Source organism: Vitis vinifera, chromosome 17 (assembly GCF_030704535.1).
Source record: "Vitis vinifera cultivar Pinot Noir 40024 chromosome 17, ASM3070453v1".
Classification (NCBI taxonomy): domain Eukaryota; kingdom Viridiplantae; phylum Streptophyta; class Magnoliopsida; order Vitales; family Vitaceae; genus Vitis; species Vitis vinifera.
Genome location: NC_081821.1, coordinates 8,290,644 through 8,307,188, shown reverse-complemented (window position 1 = coordinate 8,307,188; position 16,545 = coordinate 8,290,644). Strand labels below are relative to the sequence as shown.

At 31.6% G+C, this 16,545-nt stretch overlaps 3 protein-coding genes across 7 annotated transcripts; 2 read left to right on the top strand and 1 right to left on the bottom strand.

Moving 5' to 3' along the window:
* Nucleotides 1-11: 11 nt before the first annotated feature.
* On the top strand, nt 12-1,267 carry LOC104882399 (agamous-like MADS-box protein AGL80). Its single transcript, XM_010665554.2, has one exon. It carries the CDS (start codon nt 234-236, stop codon nt 1,224-1,226), a length of 993 nt encoding a protein of 330 aa, XP_010663856.2. The 5' UTR covers nt 12-233; the 3' UTR covers nt 1,227-1,267.
* A 623-nt stretch (nt 1,268-1,890) lies between these two features.
* Nucleotides 1,891-7,846, bottom strand: LOC100251942 (uncharacterized). 5 transcript variants are annotated; one of them, XM_010664963.3, is made up of 8 exons: nt 7,611-7,846; nt 7,233-7,317; nt 6,511-6,552; nt 4,954-5,122; nt 3,929-3,981; nt 3,591-3,815; nt 2,495-2,541; nt 1,891-2,169 (listed from the first exon to the last, which is right to left on the bottom strand). In XM_010664963.3, exons 1-8 carry the CDS (start codon nt 7,844-7,846, stop codon nt 2,115-2,117), a joined length of 912 nt encoding a protein of 303 aa, XP_010663265.1. In that variant the 3' UTR covers nt 1,891-2,114. The 5 variants fall into 5 exon arrangements, with proteins under 5 accessions (XP_010663265.1, XP_010663269.1, XP_010663268.1 ...); XM_010664967.3 differs by having other exon boundaries at nt 3,680-3,815; XM_010664966.1 differs by lacking the exon at nt 7,611-7,846 and adding an exon at nt 7,494-7,604 and having other exon boundaries at nt 7,233-7,381.
* Nucleotides 7,847-7,955: 109 nt separating this feature from the next.
* Nucleotides 7,956-12,329, top strand: LOC100246810 (protein Asterix). Its single transcript, XM_002284244.5, has 4 exons — nt 7,956-8,044; nt 8,134-8,382; nt 9,226-9,326; nt 12,053-12,329. Exons 2-4 carry the CDS (start codon nt 8,224-8,226, stop codon nt 12,120-12,122), a joined length of 330 nt encoding a protein of 109 aa, XP_002284280.2. The 5' UTR covers nt 7,956-8,044; nt 8,134-8,223; the 3' UTR covers nt 12,123-12,329.
* Nucleotides 12,330-16,545: the final 4,216 nt, after the last annotated feature.

Genomic DNA, 16,545 nt, shown 5'->3' with positions numbered 1-16,545 from the left:
TTTTTATTTTTATTTATTATTTATTTTTATGGGTATTTTATATTTGGTTTCTAAATCCGGTTTCCATAGCTTAGCTTTTCTATAAATAGCACCGGTGACCCATTGACGACATTAGAGGAGAAGTGCTGTTCTTGATCGATCTCTCCCCTTTTTCTTCTGTTGCTCCACATACCCAGTGACTGCATTTTGATCAATCCTTCTTCTTCTTCTTCTTGTTCTTCTTCAGAAGAAGAATGGGTCGTGGCAAGTTAAAAATGGAGTTGATCGCTAATGAGAAACTTCGGTGCAGAACTTTCCGAAATAGGCAAAAGGGCTTGAAGAAAAAGCTCCAGGAGTTGTCAACTCTATGTGATGTTGAAGCGTGTATGATCATGTATTGTGATCAGAATGGCAATGGCTCCTATTCTTCTCAGCCTGATGTTTGGCCTGAAAATCACTATGAAGTTCAACGTATAGTGAACAAGTACGTGAAGGCAGACCATGGAAAGAGGGCGGTGGATTTATCTGACATTCTTGAAAGCAGAAAGAGGAAGGCCGAAGTTGAGCTGCAAAAGCTGCAGGAAAAAAATGGCGAAACCAAAGGGCAGACTTCTGAGACTGGATTGGAACTGGATGGGCTTTCCTATGAAAATCTGATGGAAATAAATGATCAATTGGACAGGAAACTTGAACATGTGATGAGTCTGATTGATTTGAAGAAGGGAGAAGCGGGCTTGATGAGTAAGACTCCTGTGAACTCCTCTCATATCCCGGGTTTGCCTACAGCTGATGAGCAAGCCTTTGAAGGCATTGAAATGTTCTTATATGATTTGGATTTTCCCGATACAAGTAGTGGAGTGGTTGAATCTGATTTGAACCCGATGATGATGATGAATATGGAGAATAACGGATATCAAGAATTTGGAAGTGGGAAGGCATCCAGCAGTGAGCTCCTGCACCACAGTACTCAATTTCAGGACCCAATTCATTATGATCCAGCTCATGGGATGTTCAAGAATAACCCTGATCCTTCAACTTCATATCAGAAGATGGGGACTGTTCCTCCCATGCAAGAGATGTCGGTATCCAAGAATACGATGATGTTTAACACCCATCCCACAAATTCCATGCCGCAGATGGGGTTGTCTGAGAATACGATGTTCGACATGGATCATAGCATCTCTATGCAACAAATATCGGCATATAGGCAGTACCTCTTGGACGGTTATTTGTTCTTTCATTCTTGATTTTGACGTATATTTGTTCTTAATTCATTCTTGATTTTGTACATCCGACATCCGAACCATAAGAGTTTTGTTAGCATGATTATATTCTAAGACTTCATTATATATGGTTACGTTAATGTTTTACGAAAACCTTGAAATTGTTTCTTTTAAGGTTATTCTACTTGAAGCTTACATTACACATTGTATGCAAACTATTTCCTTATTATATTCTAGATATATTTCATGTTTTCTGTTTTTAAAATAAAAAAGTAGTCGTAACGGTGCAATAAATTTTTTAAAGATTTACATTAAAATTAATGATTTTAAAAATTATTTAAAAAAAATGAGATGTAAAAAAAATTTATTATCTCAAATTCTAAAATTTTTAAAAATGATTTTTCAAAGATATAAAGTAAATTCATACTTTTTATATTATATAAATATTACCGTTTATAAATTATGATTTTTCAAAAGAGAAATATTATTTGAATCAAAGTTTTTAGGTTGTTTCATATGATTGCATTTTTAGAAATGCAAAAAAGAAAAAAAAATCATCTATCTTTTTCATCTAAAAATTTTATAAATAATATAAAAACTTTCATGTTAAAGTTACTTTAAATAAATTATGATAATTAAAAAAAAACATTATTTAAATAATGTGTTTCTTAAATAAAAAAAAAAAACATTATCCAAATTAATTCAATAAAATAATAATAGGATGTATGCGTACATAAGAGTGATGAACAGGATATTTAAGGGAAAAAAAAGTCTTAACACTTTGCTCTTTTATATATGGTATAGATACAGATAAATTATAGGACTACCCAATTTTTAGCCTATTGTGGTCTGCAGAATCTTTGATGGATTCATTGTAGTAGCACTTCTCTCCTTTTTGCCATACAAGCAGGTTCATGGAAGGCCAACGTGCATTTCCTCCCCAATTACAGCAAATATTTCATCAACCCTATAAAGGAAAACAAGGAAAACAGGGATCAGAACCTAAGTAACCATTCATGCTCAACCAATCAAAATGGTGAGAATTTCAAATTATAAAGACAGTAAGCAATGGTCTGTGCTCAACATTAAGGATACATGAGCATTAAAAAGTTCCAGCTTTTTCACAATTTTTGAAAACAGATATTGGTATCTAACTTCAAGTCTGTCACTTATGTTTTCATACTTCAGGAATTGAATTTTTTTTTTTATTATTATTATTTATTTTTTGTGGGGAGGGGTAGTTTGGGTTTGAAAGTATCTAATGAGCTTCAAATCTTGTAATTCATTTTTACCTATGTGTATCAATGTTCACCTCTGCAAGCCAAGTTGTAAGGTAAACCTGCAAAACTCCAATAATTCAACAGTCAGCAACAGAGATAGAAACCACTTCTTTTATCTTTGGTTATGGTGAGAATACTAGAAAAGCATTCAAATACAAAGGAGTATCCAAATCCAGTTATCAACAAAACTATATCATTTCACTTGCGCAAATTTATTTCATCTCTAATTCTTTTGGGTGAATTCGGTACTAAAGTTTCCATCAAGAAAGCTAGTCATTCATTCCTAGGTACTGTGCATGTGGAATTCTTGAGATCCATAACGGTGGATCCTTCCTTCTGAATATACCCATGTGTATGTGGACAACTTGATTGCTCACCACTGTCAATTGTAAGTAAGGAAATGGCTTCTTTATGAAGACAAATAGAATTACTATCTCGGAGAAACTAGATACTATGCAAGGCATCATCTGTGGTAATATTAGGTGATGTAATTTATTACAGGATTATGAAAAGTAGTCTTCTTTTTATAAGCACAAAAACCTAGTTAGAACACAATAGAATGTTTAATAGAATTGGAAAGTGGAAAGTGGAAATCAATAAGGAAACATTATTTTAAACTTCCTTAAATTTTTTAGACTTCTTTTTACGTTAAATTGAATTTTGTCATTGCTTAATCAAATCCAAAACCACATTCTTACCTTAGCTTCAAATTTTGTGTCTTCAACTCAAACATGTTAGTATAGTGGTAGTAAAGTAGTCTCGGACAAGTAATCTTTGGAGCAAAATTATCAGAGAAAAAGATTATCGGGACATGTATCAATTCTCATAGGGCTAATCTAAATGGCATAATTGAATCACATTAATCAATTTGAGATAGACCTAAAAGTTATTGATTTAAGATATTTCGCTTCGGCATAAAATTTTGAAGACATATTCATCCCACTCTAGGTAGTTCCTTGTTCAAGAATACAAGCTTACAAATGTAATAAATATGCATGTATAAAATCTATGTATATACACATCTAACCCAAAAGCAAATGCATGCTAAAGTCGATCATACTTTCAAACAATTAATTATATGCATTATACAATAATGAATGTTTTATACCTGTAAGATCTCATGATCTGGCTGCTGATTAGAACGTATAACAGGCGAATGAGATTCAAAACCTATTATTTTTGGGGGAATAAGCTCACCAATTTCTTTTGAATGCAAGCTGCATATACCCAAATCATCAAATTCCCCTGGATACAGCTCATCTGACCAACAATATCGATCATCTTGTGGAGCTTCTTCACAACTGATGGAGAGTAACTCCACTACAAGCAACCGCTGCTTAGAGCAAACAATACCAATAAGAATAGAGTTACAAGCAAAGACAAGTGATCTATTACATGTCCAAATAAAATAGAAATCTGGAGTAGCAAAACAAAACCAAAATTCACCTTCAAATTTAGTTCAAGTATGAACATCTGAACAAGTTCCTCTGCTAATTTCTCTGAGAGATTGTTCAAAGATCACAAATGTCATGATTAAATGTGTTGGAGAATTGAAAAAAAGACAGCCAAATAAAAACTCAAGAGGATAATAGGCATGGTTAAGTATCATACTACATGAGTTTGGGAAGATTGACATGCCAACACATCATGGTTTGAAGTTCCAACCTGTTTTCAAAGAAAAAACGCAATTTTCCATTCTTGAGGCAATAGAAATGAAGTCTAAATGTAACTTCTAATTTTTTACACCCTCCCTCCCTCCATGTAGTTTTAAATTATAACTCCTGGAAGCTACTCCCTCCCTCCCTCTCTCTAATTTAATTTTACAGATACTCAAAAGCTCATTTAAACTTTCCCAAACTTCTCAAAGTTCACTGTAACTATTCAAAACTGCTTGGAACTCAATAAAATCACCACTTTATTTGACATGGAATATTAGCTTAACATTGTTTTTTTTTTTTTTTTTTGATAGGCAAATAAGAGTATGCATATTAATGACATATTAGCTTAACAATGATGTGTATGCTTTTTCAAAGTACAATAACATTTGGGTAATTCACTTACATTTTTTAATAAAAGAATACTTGCTAAGATATAATGTTAGAGATATGTGCTAAAAATGCAAATGACCAACCTACTTTTGATTAAACATATAGCTTAAATTTTTTGAATGTGAACATACATTTATTTTCTGATATCACGTGAAGTTAATAGACCTAGTAAATTGAGGATCTCTGTACTACAATAGAGACATTCACTTCAACTTAGTCGCATCACTCTCCCCATCACTATCACCGTTCTCATTAAATCAATGAACCTTTGGTCAATCAGAAAATAAGTAAATAAATAAATAAATGGCTTTTTGAGGCCACTTTTTTACTTCCTTAATTTAAGCTTTTAACTTGTTACAATTGATGACTCACATCCCAAAAAAAACTAAATGCAGTATAAAATCTTTGCAGACAGCGATTTACCGAAAGAAGAGATTGGCCAAAAGAGAAAGGCTGGAGTTCCTCCACCATCTCCAAGGTCATTTGTATCCTCAGATAAGCTAGAAAATTGCACAAGTGGACTGCTGCTAGTCCCTTTAAGGAAACATCTCATGGATCTACTGGTATTGACCATGTGAGTCACGACAGCCACCTGCAGATGAATTATTAAGGTCTAACATGATAAAAATACTTTGCTTATTCAACAAATAAAATATTTAACTCGTCATTGGCTTTGCATCCTTCCATAATGAAGAACAATCATTACCAATGAATCTACAGGCTTTGCTCCACTCTTTGGAGCTTCTGGAGTCCAAGATGATCACTTGACATGTTGACATAACCTAGAAAAATGTCATTATATCTTATCATTCTTACTGTTCTTTTTTTGGGTAAAAATTAATAAAACAGGTGTTTTCTAATCAATTTTTAATACTGTGTGTTCTCTATCCATGCAATGGCAGAACACAACCATATTATCCATTTCAACATTGATCAAGTGAGAGAAAGAGTGGACCCATTTGTCAATTTCCAGGCAAATTTTGAACATTAGGATTCAATAGTGACTAAGGCCACAAAAAATATATATATATATATCTGTTGAGAAATCATTAACTTTACTTCAAGAATATATCCCATTCTTACTGATTTTTCCTTAATTCTTCTTCGCGTTAGTTCCAGCATGATCTACTCTTAAATCCCTTCTACTATTTCTATTCTTATTCACCTTAACATACTGATATGAGCTTTGACTAGTAATTAACCTCATACAGCATAAGTTCCCATATTGGTATATTGTACAATTTCCCTGTTAAATGAGAGTTGTATGAATTTTCAAGAGCACAGCTCCGTTTTAGCTGTTGAGCTTAAAGGGTGAGCAAAATCATCCTAAACATCTTGTAATCTTGACATCTATTTTTCCCATAAATAAAACAGTTTCAAATGCAGTGAAGCCAAATTCCATTTGGGGGAGTGAAAGAAAAAGCAGTGGGTGAAGAATAAGCATAAACAGGGTACTAGAATACATACTCTGTGTATATTGGAGTTTGTTCCTTTATTATTCCTTTTTTTTTTTTTCCATTTTCATTCGGGTTTCTTTTTTTGAATATTGAAAGTATAGAAATTTAAGCATTTAAAGTTAGCAGTTTCGTATTTATTTTCTAATTTCATTGAGTAATTCTGGAAGGAGACCTTTGTTGTCAAATGACTCAATCCATGCAGGAGGGTTTAGCTCCTGGTGGTCCCAGCATAGCTGATATCCCTAAATGCATTTTCCTTTCAGTGCTTGTTTTCCTTCTTGTCTTTAAATAATGGAAGTTCTATTACCCATGAATTGGCAAGATATCCTAAAAATTTGAGAGAAATTTAAGCTTGGATGGAAGCAGTTCCAGATTTCTTGTTGCCTCTTCGTCCTTAAAGAGTTTATTTTCAGTTAGGTCTAATCTAATTTACTATTTACCCACATAAATACTGCTCTAATTCTGCAAGGTAACATCTTTGACACCTATAATGGACCTAATAACACATGTTCAGTATGCATACCATATCCTTGTATGCTGACAAAAGTTTGCTCCCATGAAGGCCCTGAAACGATGAAATACTTTATAAGATGCAGATCCATCAAAATAAAAGTAGATAGTAAGCAAAACTTGTTTGCATGACAGACTCGGGATCCTAAAATAATCTATTCTTATTCATTTCTCATTGAAAAGACAAAACAGGAAATCATTTAGCCAAGCAGTGAACCACAGCAACAATGTGAGGAGTTCAGAGCTTATCTCATCAACCTTTAAAATGGAATGCATTTATGGAAATGCATATTTCCTGCAGAATATTAAAAAAAATGACAATATACAAAAAACTAAATCCAAGACCCATTAACGCAAAAAAAATCCATGGCTGCAGACAGTGGTTCCAAATATATTGACTGGATGTTGAGTCAAATTAATGATAATACCTATCAACAAGCCAAAATTTCACAAAAAAATTTCCCATTTCCATGTTTTGGAAAAAGTTACAAATAGAGGCAAAACTTTCTGCATCCAAATTTATCCTAAGTTCAATTCGGCACCTAGTTAGAATCCAAAGACTGCTAACAAGACAAGACTTTAAGATGAATCTTAAAAATGCTTGATTATCATTGGCGTATAATCTACGCAAACAAAAAGAAATGGTAGTAGGTATAACACATAAGCTATAAAAACATTGAACCAGGAAATTAAGAATCATGCACACACACAGGCAAAGACATAATGTAGAAGTACCTGCTGCTTTAATAATTTCATGCAAGCTTTCTTTCTAATATTGGGCATATCACTCAGAACACCCAACTCCATGGCAGGCATATATCTGAGCCAAAAAGTAATCCCAATGAGCGCATTAAGACTCTCACAAACCCTTATCCTCTGTTTGGCTGCTGGGAAATTTCAGGAAAATTAAACTATGATATTTTCAAATTCCTTGCCATATTGCTTCGGTTTGAGACAATTAAAATGAAAATCACAAAAATAGGCAAAGAATCAAACATTTTGAGATTGCATTTCTCAACTGCATCTCTCTTGTCTTTTCCCGCGTTTCCTCAGTAACCAAACGGACCATAAAATTCAAAGAACCCTAAGTTGAAGCAAAAAGTTTGTAATTGCCTTAGAGAGAGATAAGCATTGACAAGATCTGTGGCATGTGACCTTCCCTTTGAGGCAGTAGAAGTCCATTGTTGTCTGTAGGAAGCTAATTTCGACCACTGGTTTCGTAGGTTTCGCTGCGCGGCTGGTCTCCATAGGCGAATGACAGAAGGTGGTGGTTGTGGAGTTTTGGAGCTAGGGCTTTGGAGATTTGAAGCAGAAGAAGAACAAGAAGAAGTTGAGTCTAGGGTTTCCATGGTCCGTTCCGCCTAGGATCAAGCCACGCACAGAAATTGATCAATCGACCTACGGGCGCAAACGGTGAAACCGAAACGACGCGTTTCAAAGAGGCTCCCAACGACGCCGTTTGTAGAAATCCCATAAGGTTGGGACTTTCTCCGTTTATCCTTCACCAAAGCCATTAGCCCTCTTCAAACAAAACGACGCCGTTCTAGGTTGTTTTTCTTTGGTCTATTTATTTATTTTTATTATTCTTTGTTATTTTTAATTTTAACTTTAATTTTGATTTCTTTTTATTTATTAGTGCGAAAATTTTAAGGCCGATTGGGAGCCAGTCAGCCAGAGGCCCAGAACCATCAACTCTGATTCACGGAGGGGAGGAGGGAGAGGACAGATGTCGTCACATAACAACTCGTCGCCGGCGGTGAACGATCCACGCCAGCCGTCAACGGCGAATCCGTACGTGGCTCCTATGGTACGACCAGAAGATCTACCAGTTGATTACTCAGGATTCATCGCCGTCATCTTCGCTATCGTCGGCTTAATGTTCAGGGTCCGTGCTCTCAATTTTTGTGTTTGTGTTTTTTTTTTTTCGGTTTATTTTCATACCAAAAATCATACTCAAGTTCTGTCTAGATCTGTGCAATATGAATCACGGTTCCCTGTTTTTTCTTTAAGATGCTGTTTGGTTGGCTTTTTGGAAGTTCTTATTTTTTGGATTTGAAGAGCTAAGAAAGAAAAAAAAAGTGTTTGAAAATGCGAGCAAAACATCTGCCGATTGAATTGGTCTGAAAGAAATTAGTAATTTGATTCAGCCAATAGCTAATACTTTGATGTTGGCCTATTAATCTCGAAAACAATTATTATTATTATTTTTGGTTTTGGTTTTGAAGTACTAAATCAAGCAAATTTTGTTTTCAAAAGAAAGAAAATTACTTTCAAAATGCCAAAGTACGTGCTTGAATTGATCTCTATTCGTGAACCAATAGATTTCACAGAATAATATTGAATTGGAATTGATAGTTTGATTCAATGTGTTATTGTGACTCAATAATATATTGAATTGGAATTAATATTTTGATTCAGTGTGTTATTGTGACTCATTATTCGTTGCTAACTCAAATGCTATTGTTGGAAGACATAAGATTTGTGCCCTTTTGTTGTTTTAGTCTCCTTTGGATCTTAGAGATTTGAGGAAAACACTAGAGAAAGAAAGTAAAGTAAAACCAGTGGAAGGAAAGAGAGAGCGAAAGAAATAAAAAATAAGTTTTAAATGGAGCCTCACAATATCTTAGCTCTAAAATCATGACCTTTTTTTTGTGCTGTTGTTGGAACTTGGTATATATATATTCTCTTTTCTCACTGTGATTAAAGTTGGATTCATAATTCATTGCAGTATAAGCTTTGCTCGTGGCTTGCTATCATATTCTGTGCCCAATCACTTTCCAACATGAGGAATTTCGAAAATGATCTTAAACAGATTTCCATGGCCATGATGTAAGTTCTGAAGTGTCTTTTATTTGTTTGTGCATTCATCTTGTGTGTGCTTTTGCATTGTGGTTCATATGTGTAGCCTGTGAGTGACTGATGTATGTGGATTCTTTTAGGATTCCTATTTCTTGTTTAGCTTGCCAGGCAGTCAACTGTTTGCTCAGAAATTAGCTCAATTTTGGGAAAGAAAAAAAAGAGCACATAGATGTAGATATCATGTTGGGCAATCTTGCAATCATGGGCTATTCTCTCTATTCTGAGCACTGTATCAGGGTTTTTAATTAATTGCAGAACTGGGGCTAGTGAAAAAGCAGAGTTCAAATTTTTTTTACCTGACAGCATTGCTATTCATCTAGGGGGTGCATGAAAAATATGTAAAATGAAATCAACCTCAAAAAAAAAGTTTAAATTTGTTTAACCATTCATGGATTTCTTTTGGATGTTTAATGGAAATGGATTTGTCCTGTCACACAAATAACCCTTTTCTGACTTCCCCATCTTACAGAAACATTTTCAATAAGTAGGAAGGAATCCGAAGTTGTTTTGTTTGGTTTGCCATTTAAAATAAGAGGGAATAAAATATAATGTAAATCATTTGAAAAATTTATACATTTTCATTTTCTTCATTCTTTATGAAAGAGGAAAAAAATTGGAAAACAATGAGAGAAAAATTTAATGAGTTTAAACTTATTTTTTATTTTCCTTCACTATTTCTTTCCTTGCTTTTTTCCTTTTATTTTCTTTACCTCATCCTTTCCCTTATAATCCAACTGTCTGCGTAGGGGCCTAGATTCCCTCTTTGAGGTGGCCATACATACTTGAGGGTTCACTATATAATGCCGCTGAAAGTTGATGAACAATCTTTATTCGTGAAACTACCTAGAGGGGGGTGAACAGGTCTAGTTAAATAAGCCCAAAAAATAATTTTTTTTTTATGATTCTCAATTATCTTTGTAATCTTATTTATTTAATTATCAGAATAATATGAATAACCAATTAACCACACAATGAGATACGGTGTTTGAAGAAAACTACTTCCACAGTCTCAATAGAAACACTATAGATTTAAAAACTATGAGTCTAAATTGTCTAATGGACCTCAAAGCAAATTCATTAAATATGAAAAACAAATACACATATTTACTTGGACACAAACACTACCTCCTCCCAAGAGACTTGCTCCAACTAGCACATACACTCTACTTTCATGCCCTCGATGCAACACCTTGTACTCCTTAATGGACACCTTGACTCCTTATTGAGGCAATGTGGTCAAGCACCAATTCCTTTCTAATCTTGAAGAAGCTTTGAGAGTTTAAGGATATCCTGGTAGGGTAATGTTAATGTTGTACGATAGACATATCACTAATTTAGACAATATTAAGCATATTTATAGTAAACAAACCTTAGAAGGTTGGGTGGACCAAAACAACCTTAAAACCCAAAAAAAATGGTCCCCATCTTGAGGACTTGACTGCTCCCAATGGATGCTGATGCGCTCCTATGAGGCGCTTGAGTGCTCCTTGCAATATTCTGTTTTTTAACCAACCCATTTCATCTTGTAAAAGATGATGCATCAGGAATAGTTGGGATAGCAATTTCAAACACATTTCCTGTAATCAATAAAATATGCCTTTGTAATGATGCTACACTGCCATTACATTTTCTCAATGTTTCCTACATACTTGACTTGCCAATGAGATGCCCTGTGCAACTGAAGTTTTGAAGCCAAAAAATCCCATGGAAGTACGTAGATTCTGACCAGTGTTATTTGAAGCAAAATTGCCAACCTATGCCTAGCTAATCTAGCTCACTAACCGCCACACCAAACCATAAGAGGCTACCTAGTTGAGCATTTTGTGTTGACATTACTCTCTGAAAGGGTGTTTAGATCAACCTAAACTTATGGTTATTTATTAGTTTTTATACTTGTAAGGACATTATTGCTTCTTTTAAAGATATTACAAAAATGCTGTTTATGGTTATAGTGGATGGGATTAATTATAATAATATGACTGGTTCTCCTGAAACATTTAAATGTAAATTCTAGGTGTTTCATATAAGGTGTTTCATTTATATGAATTTATTTTGAAGTTTTTTCCTCTCCAATAATTTTTATAAACAATATCAAATAGATCATCATGAGGTCCTTTCTCAATATGATATTTGTAATTCATAGCCATACACCACACATGGAAAGAAATTGGATTTACCACTTTGAGACAGCCAATCACTCAATTAATTTTATCCTGAATTTTGGATTTAAAAGCTTGGTCTTTGTATTCCCATTCCATCATCATGTGTTAAACATGTGTCCTTATTGAAAAAGTCATCGATTAGTAAGATATTTTACTTGCAGCTAAAAGATAACATTTTATTTGTGATGCTACAGGAGAATACGAATACATTAGGGTTGACAAGAACTTTGGATATACAATTAAAATACATAGTTATGCTAGATGAATATGGATTTAATAGGCGGTGATGCCACTTTGCATATGTTAAACTTGTTCTTGGCATGTATTGGCTATTGTGATATAGACATAATCTTGAACTTGGTGAAGATTACACTGATTACCCTGCTTTGAAGAGTCCTGAGCTTTACAGGCTTGCTATTTTCTTGCCATAATGGTCGTACTGATTTTTATAGTTCACACCTTAGTTCTACTTCGAACTTGGAAAAATGATGGCTACTAATATTTTTTCTTTTATTTTTTATATCTGAATACCAGGTTTGCAATTATGGGTTTAATGACAAACTACTTGGGCTTAGGGCCTACACGGCCAAGCACACAAGGTTAAAGATTGCTTGGAACACTGAGTCAAACTGAACCGTGATAGTAATGAGGTTTTCTTTTATATGACAATCATGCTATTGAGTTGTGATGGTATGTTGATGGAATCCAATGAAACTCAATTGAAGACACATCAAAATATACCTTGTGATGTTGAACTATATTTAATTGACCTTTCTCTTTTTAAATTCACAAAACTATTACTTCTCTCTGATTTGTTTGGCTAACTGTTGTGATCATGGCTCAAGTCACATAGATGCATTTCAGCTCTACCATGGGAACTGGGTTTAGGGCCTCTTCCTCACTTTTAGCCTGTGAAGTTAAACAAAAATAAATGCGAAACAGAACCATACCCTCAACTTGCTTGTGTTGCTTACTGAGATCAATAGACAACCCCAAATTGCATTTGTGATGGTCAAAATATAACATAATGAAAGAGTGTGATATTGCTTTTTCTGGGGAGAAATCTTTTGTTGTGATGGTTGCTTTAAATTGATGCTACATCACTATAAGAGCAGGGACTGCACCTTTGCATGTTGTAAATTGTATCAAGGAAGAATGATCTATCTCTTAATAACAAAAATCTTAGTTATCATTGGAAGGTTGACTACTGATAGCCTTGCAGATTCCCTTCTTAGGGGTGTGATTCAGTGTCCCTTTTGGCTCAATGGGAAAGATCCCTACATATCCTATGGTGCATTGCGAAAAATCTCTACATGCCCTTCTTGAGAGGTGTAACTTCATGTCCTTTGGCTCATTGAGAAGATTGCAACATATGTGTTAAAGTGTTGATTTCTTTGTGATGATCATTTACTAACACAAATGAAAAAGCAGAAAGATGATTAAGTAATGCGAATGAAAAGGCAGCGTCCGGAGAAATATCAAAACATGTTTGAAGTTTCATGAGGAACAAATGGCAAGAATGGCAAGAATGGCATTGCTTCCATCCATTCAGTTGAGTAAGGGATGCATTAAAGCCTCCCAACCGATGTTGAAGACAAACTCCGCCCTGATGTCCTGACAATCACTTATTGTTGGCTCCAATAATTCTACATTTTTGTTACCTCAAAGTACTTAAAATCCTTAAGCTACCAATTTTAAGATACTCTGCTCTAGTTTTAGTCTGATGTAGACCTAAAGGGTCCGAAGAAACTGAAGGCAGGTATTTTATAGAACACTAAGTTGGTGTTTGTTTTTTTTACTTAATTTTAATTATAATTATAATTTAAAATTAAATAATATTTAATAGTGTTAAGTATTAAATACGAAGAAGATGGTTTTTTTTATATATATATTTTATTTTTATTAAGTATGAAGAAGAAAAAAAAGCCCTCGGTTATTTTTTGTATTAAATTTTGATTTTTTTTATTCAATCAAAATATTTTAAAACTAAATAATAAATTAACATAATAAAAAAAACTTAAGAAATAAGTAATGAGTAAAGAAAAGGTGAAATACAAATGATTTGAAATTTGAAAGCAAATTGTTTTTAATAAAGAGGTAAAAAAAGAAAGCAACGGTTAAGAATGAAATAAGAAGCTGCTTTGCCACTGAGTTAAGGACTGTAAGAGCCCTGAAAATGGTGATTCAAGCTGTACTCAAACAGAAGAAATGGAGAAACTAAAGCCAAGCCTGTTGGGACAACTTCGAAGAGGCTAGTTCGGTCCCTAGAATATTAGCCGAACTTGTGCTTTTAAGTGGGTACGCTGGTGAAGACTAAGCCCTGTCACAGAGAAAACCCTAGAGGACCTTGAAACAATACTTATAAAATAATCGAGTTAAAAAATGTTGTCAAAAAAAATATTTTCTATTTTCTAGTTATTGAACATGATTTGGAAAGGATAGAAAAATGTTTTTGAAAACATTGTCAAACAACACCTAAATGGTCTCTCAAAACTCTGTCTATTCACCCATTCTTCTCCTTCTTTTGTCGAAATCCTTGATTATAAGAGATGAGTTTTTCTTTTTTCAAACATATTTTTGTTATATAAAATATCATAGAATAATTTTCAAAAATTATTTTTCTAGAATTTTTTCTAAAAAAAGAATCTTAGGCTTTGTTATGGAAGTATTTTAGAAAACAATTATAAAAAACCAAAATTTGAAATTTGTTCTTTATTGTTCTGTAAAACAAAAGTTTGTTTATAACTTAAAATATTGTTAACTTGGATTTTATATTTTTAAATATGTTTTAAAAATAACTTTTATATATAATACTTTATTTTTAATCATTTTCCATATTTGTATAATTAATTCTTGAAACAACCTTTAAAAAAACAAGTGAAAATAATTAAAAATAGCTAAAAAAAGAATGTTTTTTTTTTGTTTAAGATTTCTGTATTTCTTGGGTGTTTAATTTAGGACACGTCAAACCATGCTTTTTGATACTTGTTTTTAAGTTAAAAAATCAAAAATAGTTTTTCGTGTTTTATAAAAATAATGATGTTTAGCAAGTTATTTTAAAAAATAAAAATCAAAAAACTTATTTGGATAAGTCATTTGTAAAAATAATTTTTATGGTTTGATTTTGTAAAATTGTAAATTCAATTTGAGTAATGTCAATTAAATTTAATTCAAGTCTTAATAAAAAAGAATATAGTTTTGTAATTAGACATGGACTAAAAAATAAATATTTTTTTTTAGTAAAACATCAATTGTAATATTATAATAAAATCATAAATTATTTTATTCATATTTAATAAATGTTATAAACATAAGGATATTAACATTTTCATAATTTTTTTTTGTTAAAAATGAATAATAATTATTATTAATATTTTATTTAAAATGAATAATGAATAAAGTTTAACATTTTTAAGTTGTAAATGAGCCCATTTTTTTCATTATATACTCACATTTAGTACTTAAGTACTACTTATGAGCATGATATTCTAGAATGTTTTGATTTAATTTATAATTAATTGAATTGATTTTTTTAATTTCAAAATATTCTTAAAAATTAAATAATTTATTAAATAATTTAAATTATTAATTTTTCTTTCTTCTAATCCATTTATCTAGTAAGAAAATTTAAAAAGATGTAGTTTTATGTATAGAGGAAATAATAAAGTCATTACTCATAATATATTAGTTTTGATTTATTATTATTTTAAGTAATTAGATATATTTTTTGAGTTTTAAATTATTTTTAAAAACTATCAACCCCATTAATAAATTTAATACAAAGTATCACTTGATTTTAAACTTATTTTTCTAATGAGAAAATTTATAAAAATGTGATTATATGCGGAAAAAAATAATAGAGTCTATTCAAATTTTTATCCATGAGTTTATGATTTGAGTTTCAAATTATTTTTAAGAATTACTTGATTCATTAACAAATCCAATACATTAAGTTTTGTTTAATTTAGAGTTCATTTGCTCACTAAAAAAAAATAGAAATTAATGATTCTATGCCAAAAAGAAACAATAGAGTTGTTTTGAACCATTTTTTGTTCATAAATTTTTGGCATTAATTAGATTACTATTTGAATTTTAAGTTATTTTTAAAAATTACTAGACTTAGTCTTATTTAATTTAAAGTTTTTTTTATTTAGTGAAAAATTGAAAAATAATAATTTTATATAAAGGAGATATTTGACCACAGAAACGCTAAGATATTATCAAATTTTCATAAGGATATATTGAGTAGTGATAGGTAAATGATTTGCGAGAAATAATAGTCATTTTAGACTAAATTTTGTTCATAAATTTTTTGTATTAATTGAATTATTATTTGATATATATATAATTTTGGTTTATAATTTTTCAATGCTATTAAGTTCTATGACTTTTTAGTACTACTTAAAATAAGTTTTTGAGTTTCAAATTATTTTTAAAAATTAATAAATTTTATGTATCGAATACATTTTGATTTGAAATTCATTTTCTTAATAATTCTTTTAGATAAATTAAAAATAAATTAGAAAATATATGTAATTTAAAGAAATATCATATTTAAAAATTTTCAATATTGACATTAGATCACAAAGACAAAAAAATAATATCATATTCAATTTTATTTGTTTTTTTTTTAATTTTTTTTTTAAATTTCTCTATGTTTTTCTTTTATTTTTAAAAGTAAATGAAAATAAGTGCTTTTAAAAATTGTTCTCAATTTTACTTTGTTTTTAAAAATTGAAATTAGAGAACAACGATTACATAATATTATGAATTTTTAAAAACAACTTTTAGAAATTATTTTTTACTTCACTTTGCTTTTAAAAAACCGGAATTAGAAAAAAACTGATTAAACAAATATCTTTCAATCACACGATCAAACATGTTTGTATTTTTATTTTTTTATTTTGAAGAACAAAAAACTATTTTCATGCTAAACATGGCTTTCATTGTCCCTTGTTATTGGATTCATCAAATGGCACATCCAAAGGGTAGTTTAGGAACAATGTTTGGGTTGCTGTGAGGGACAG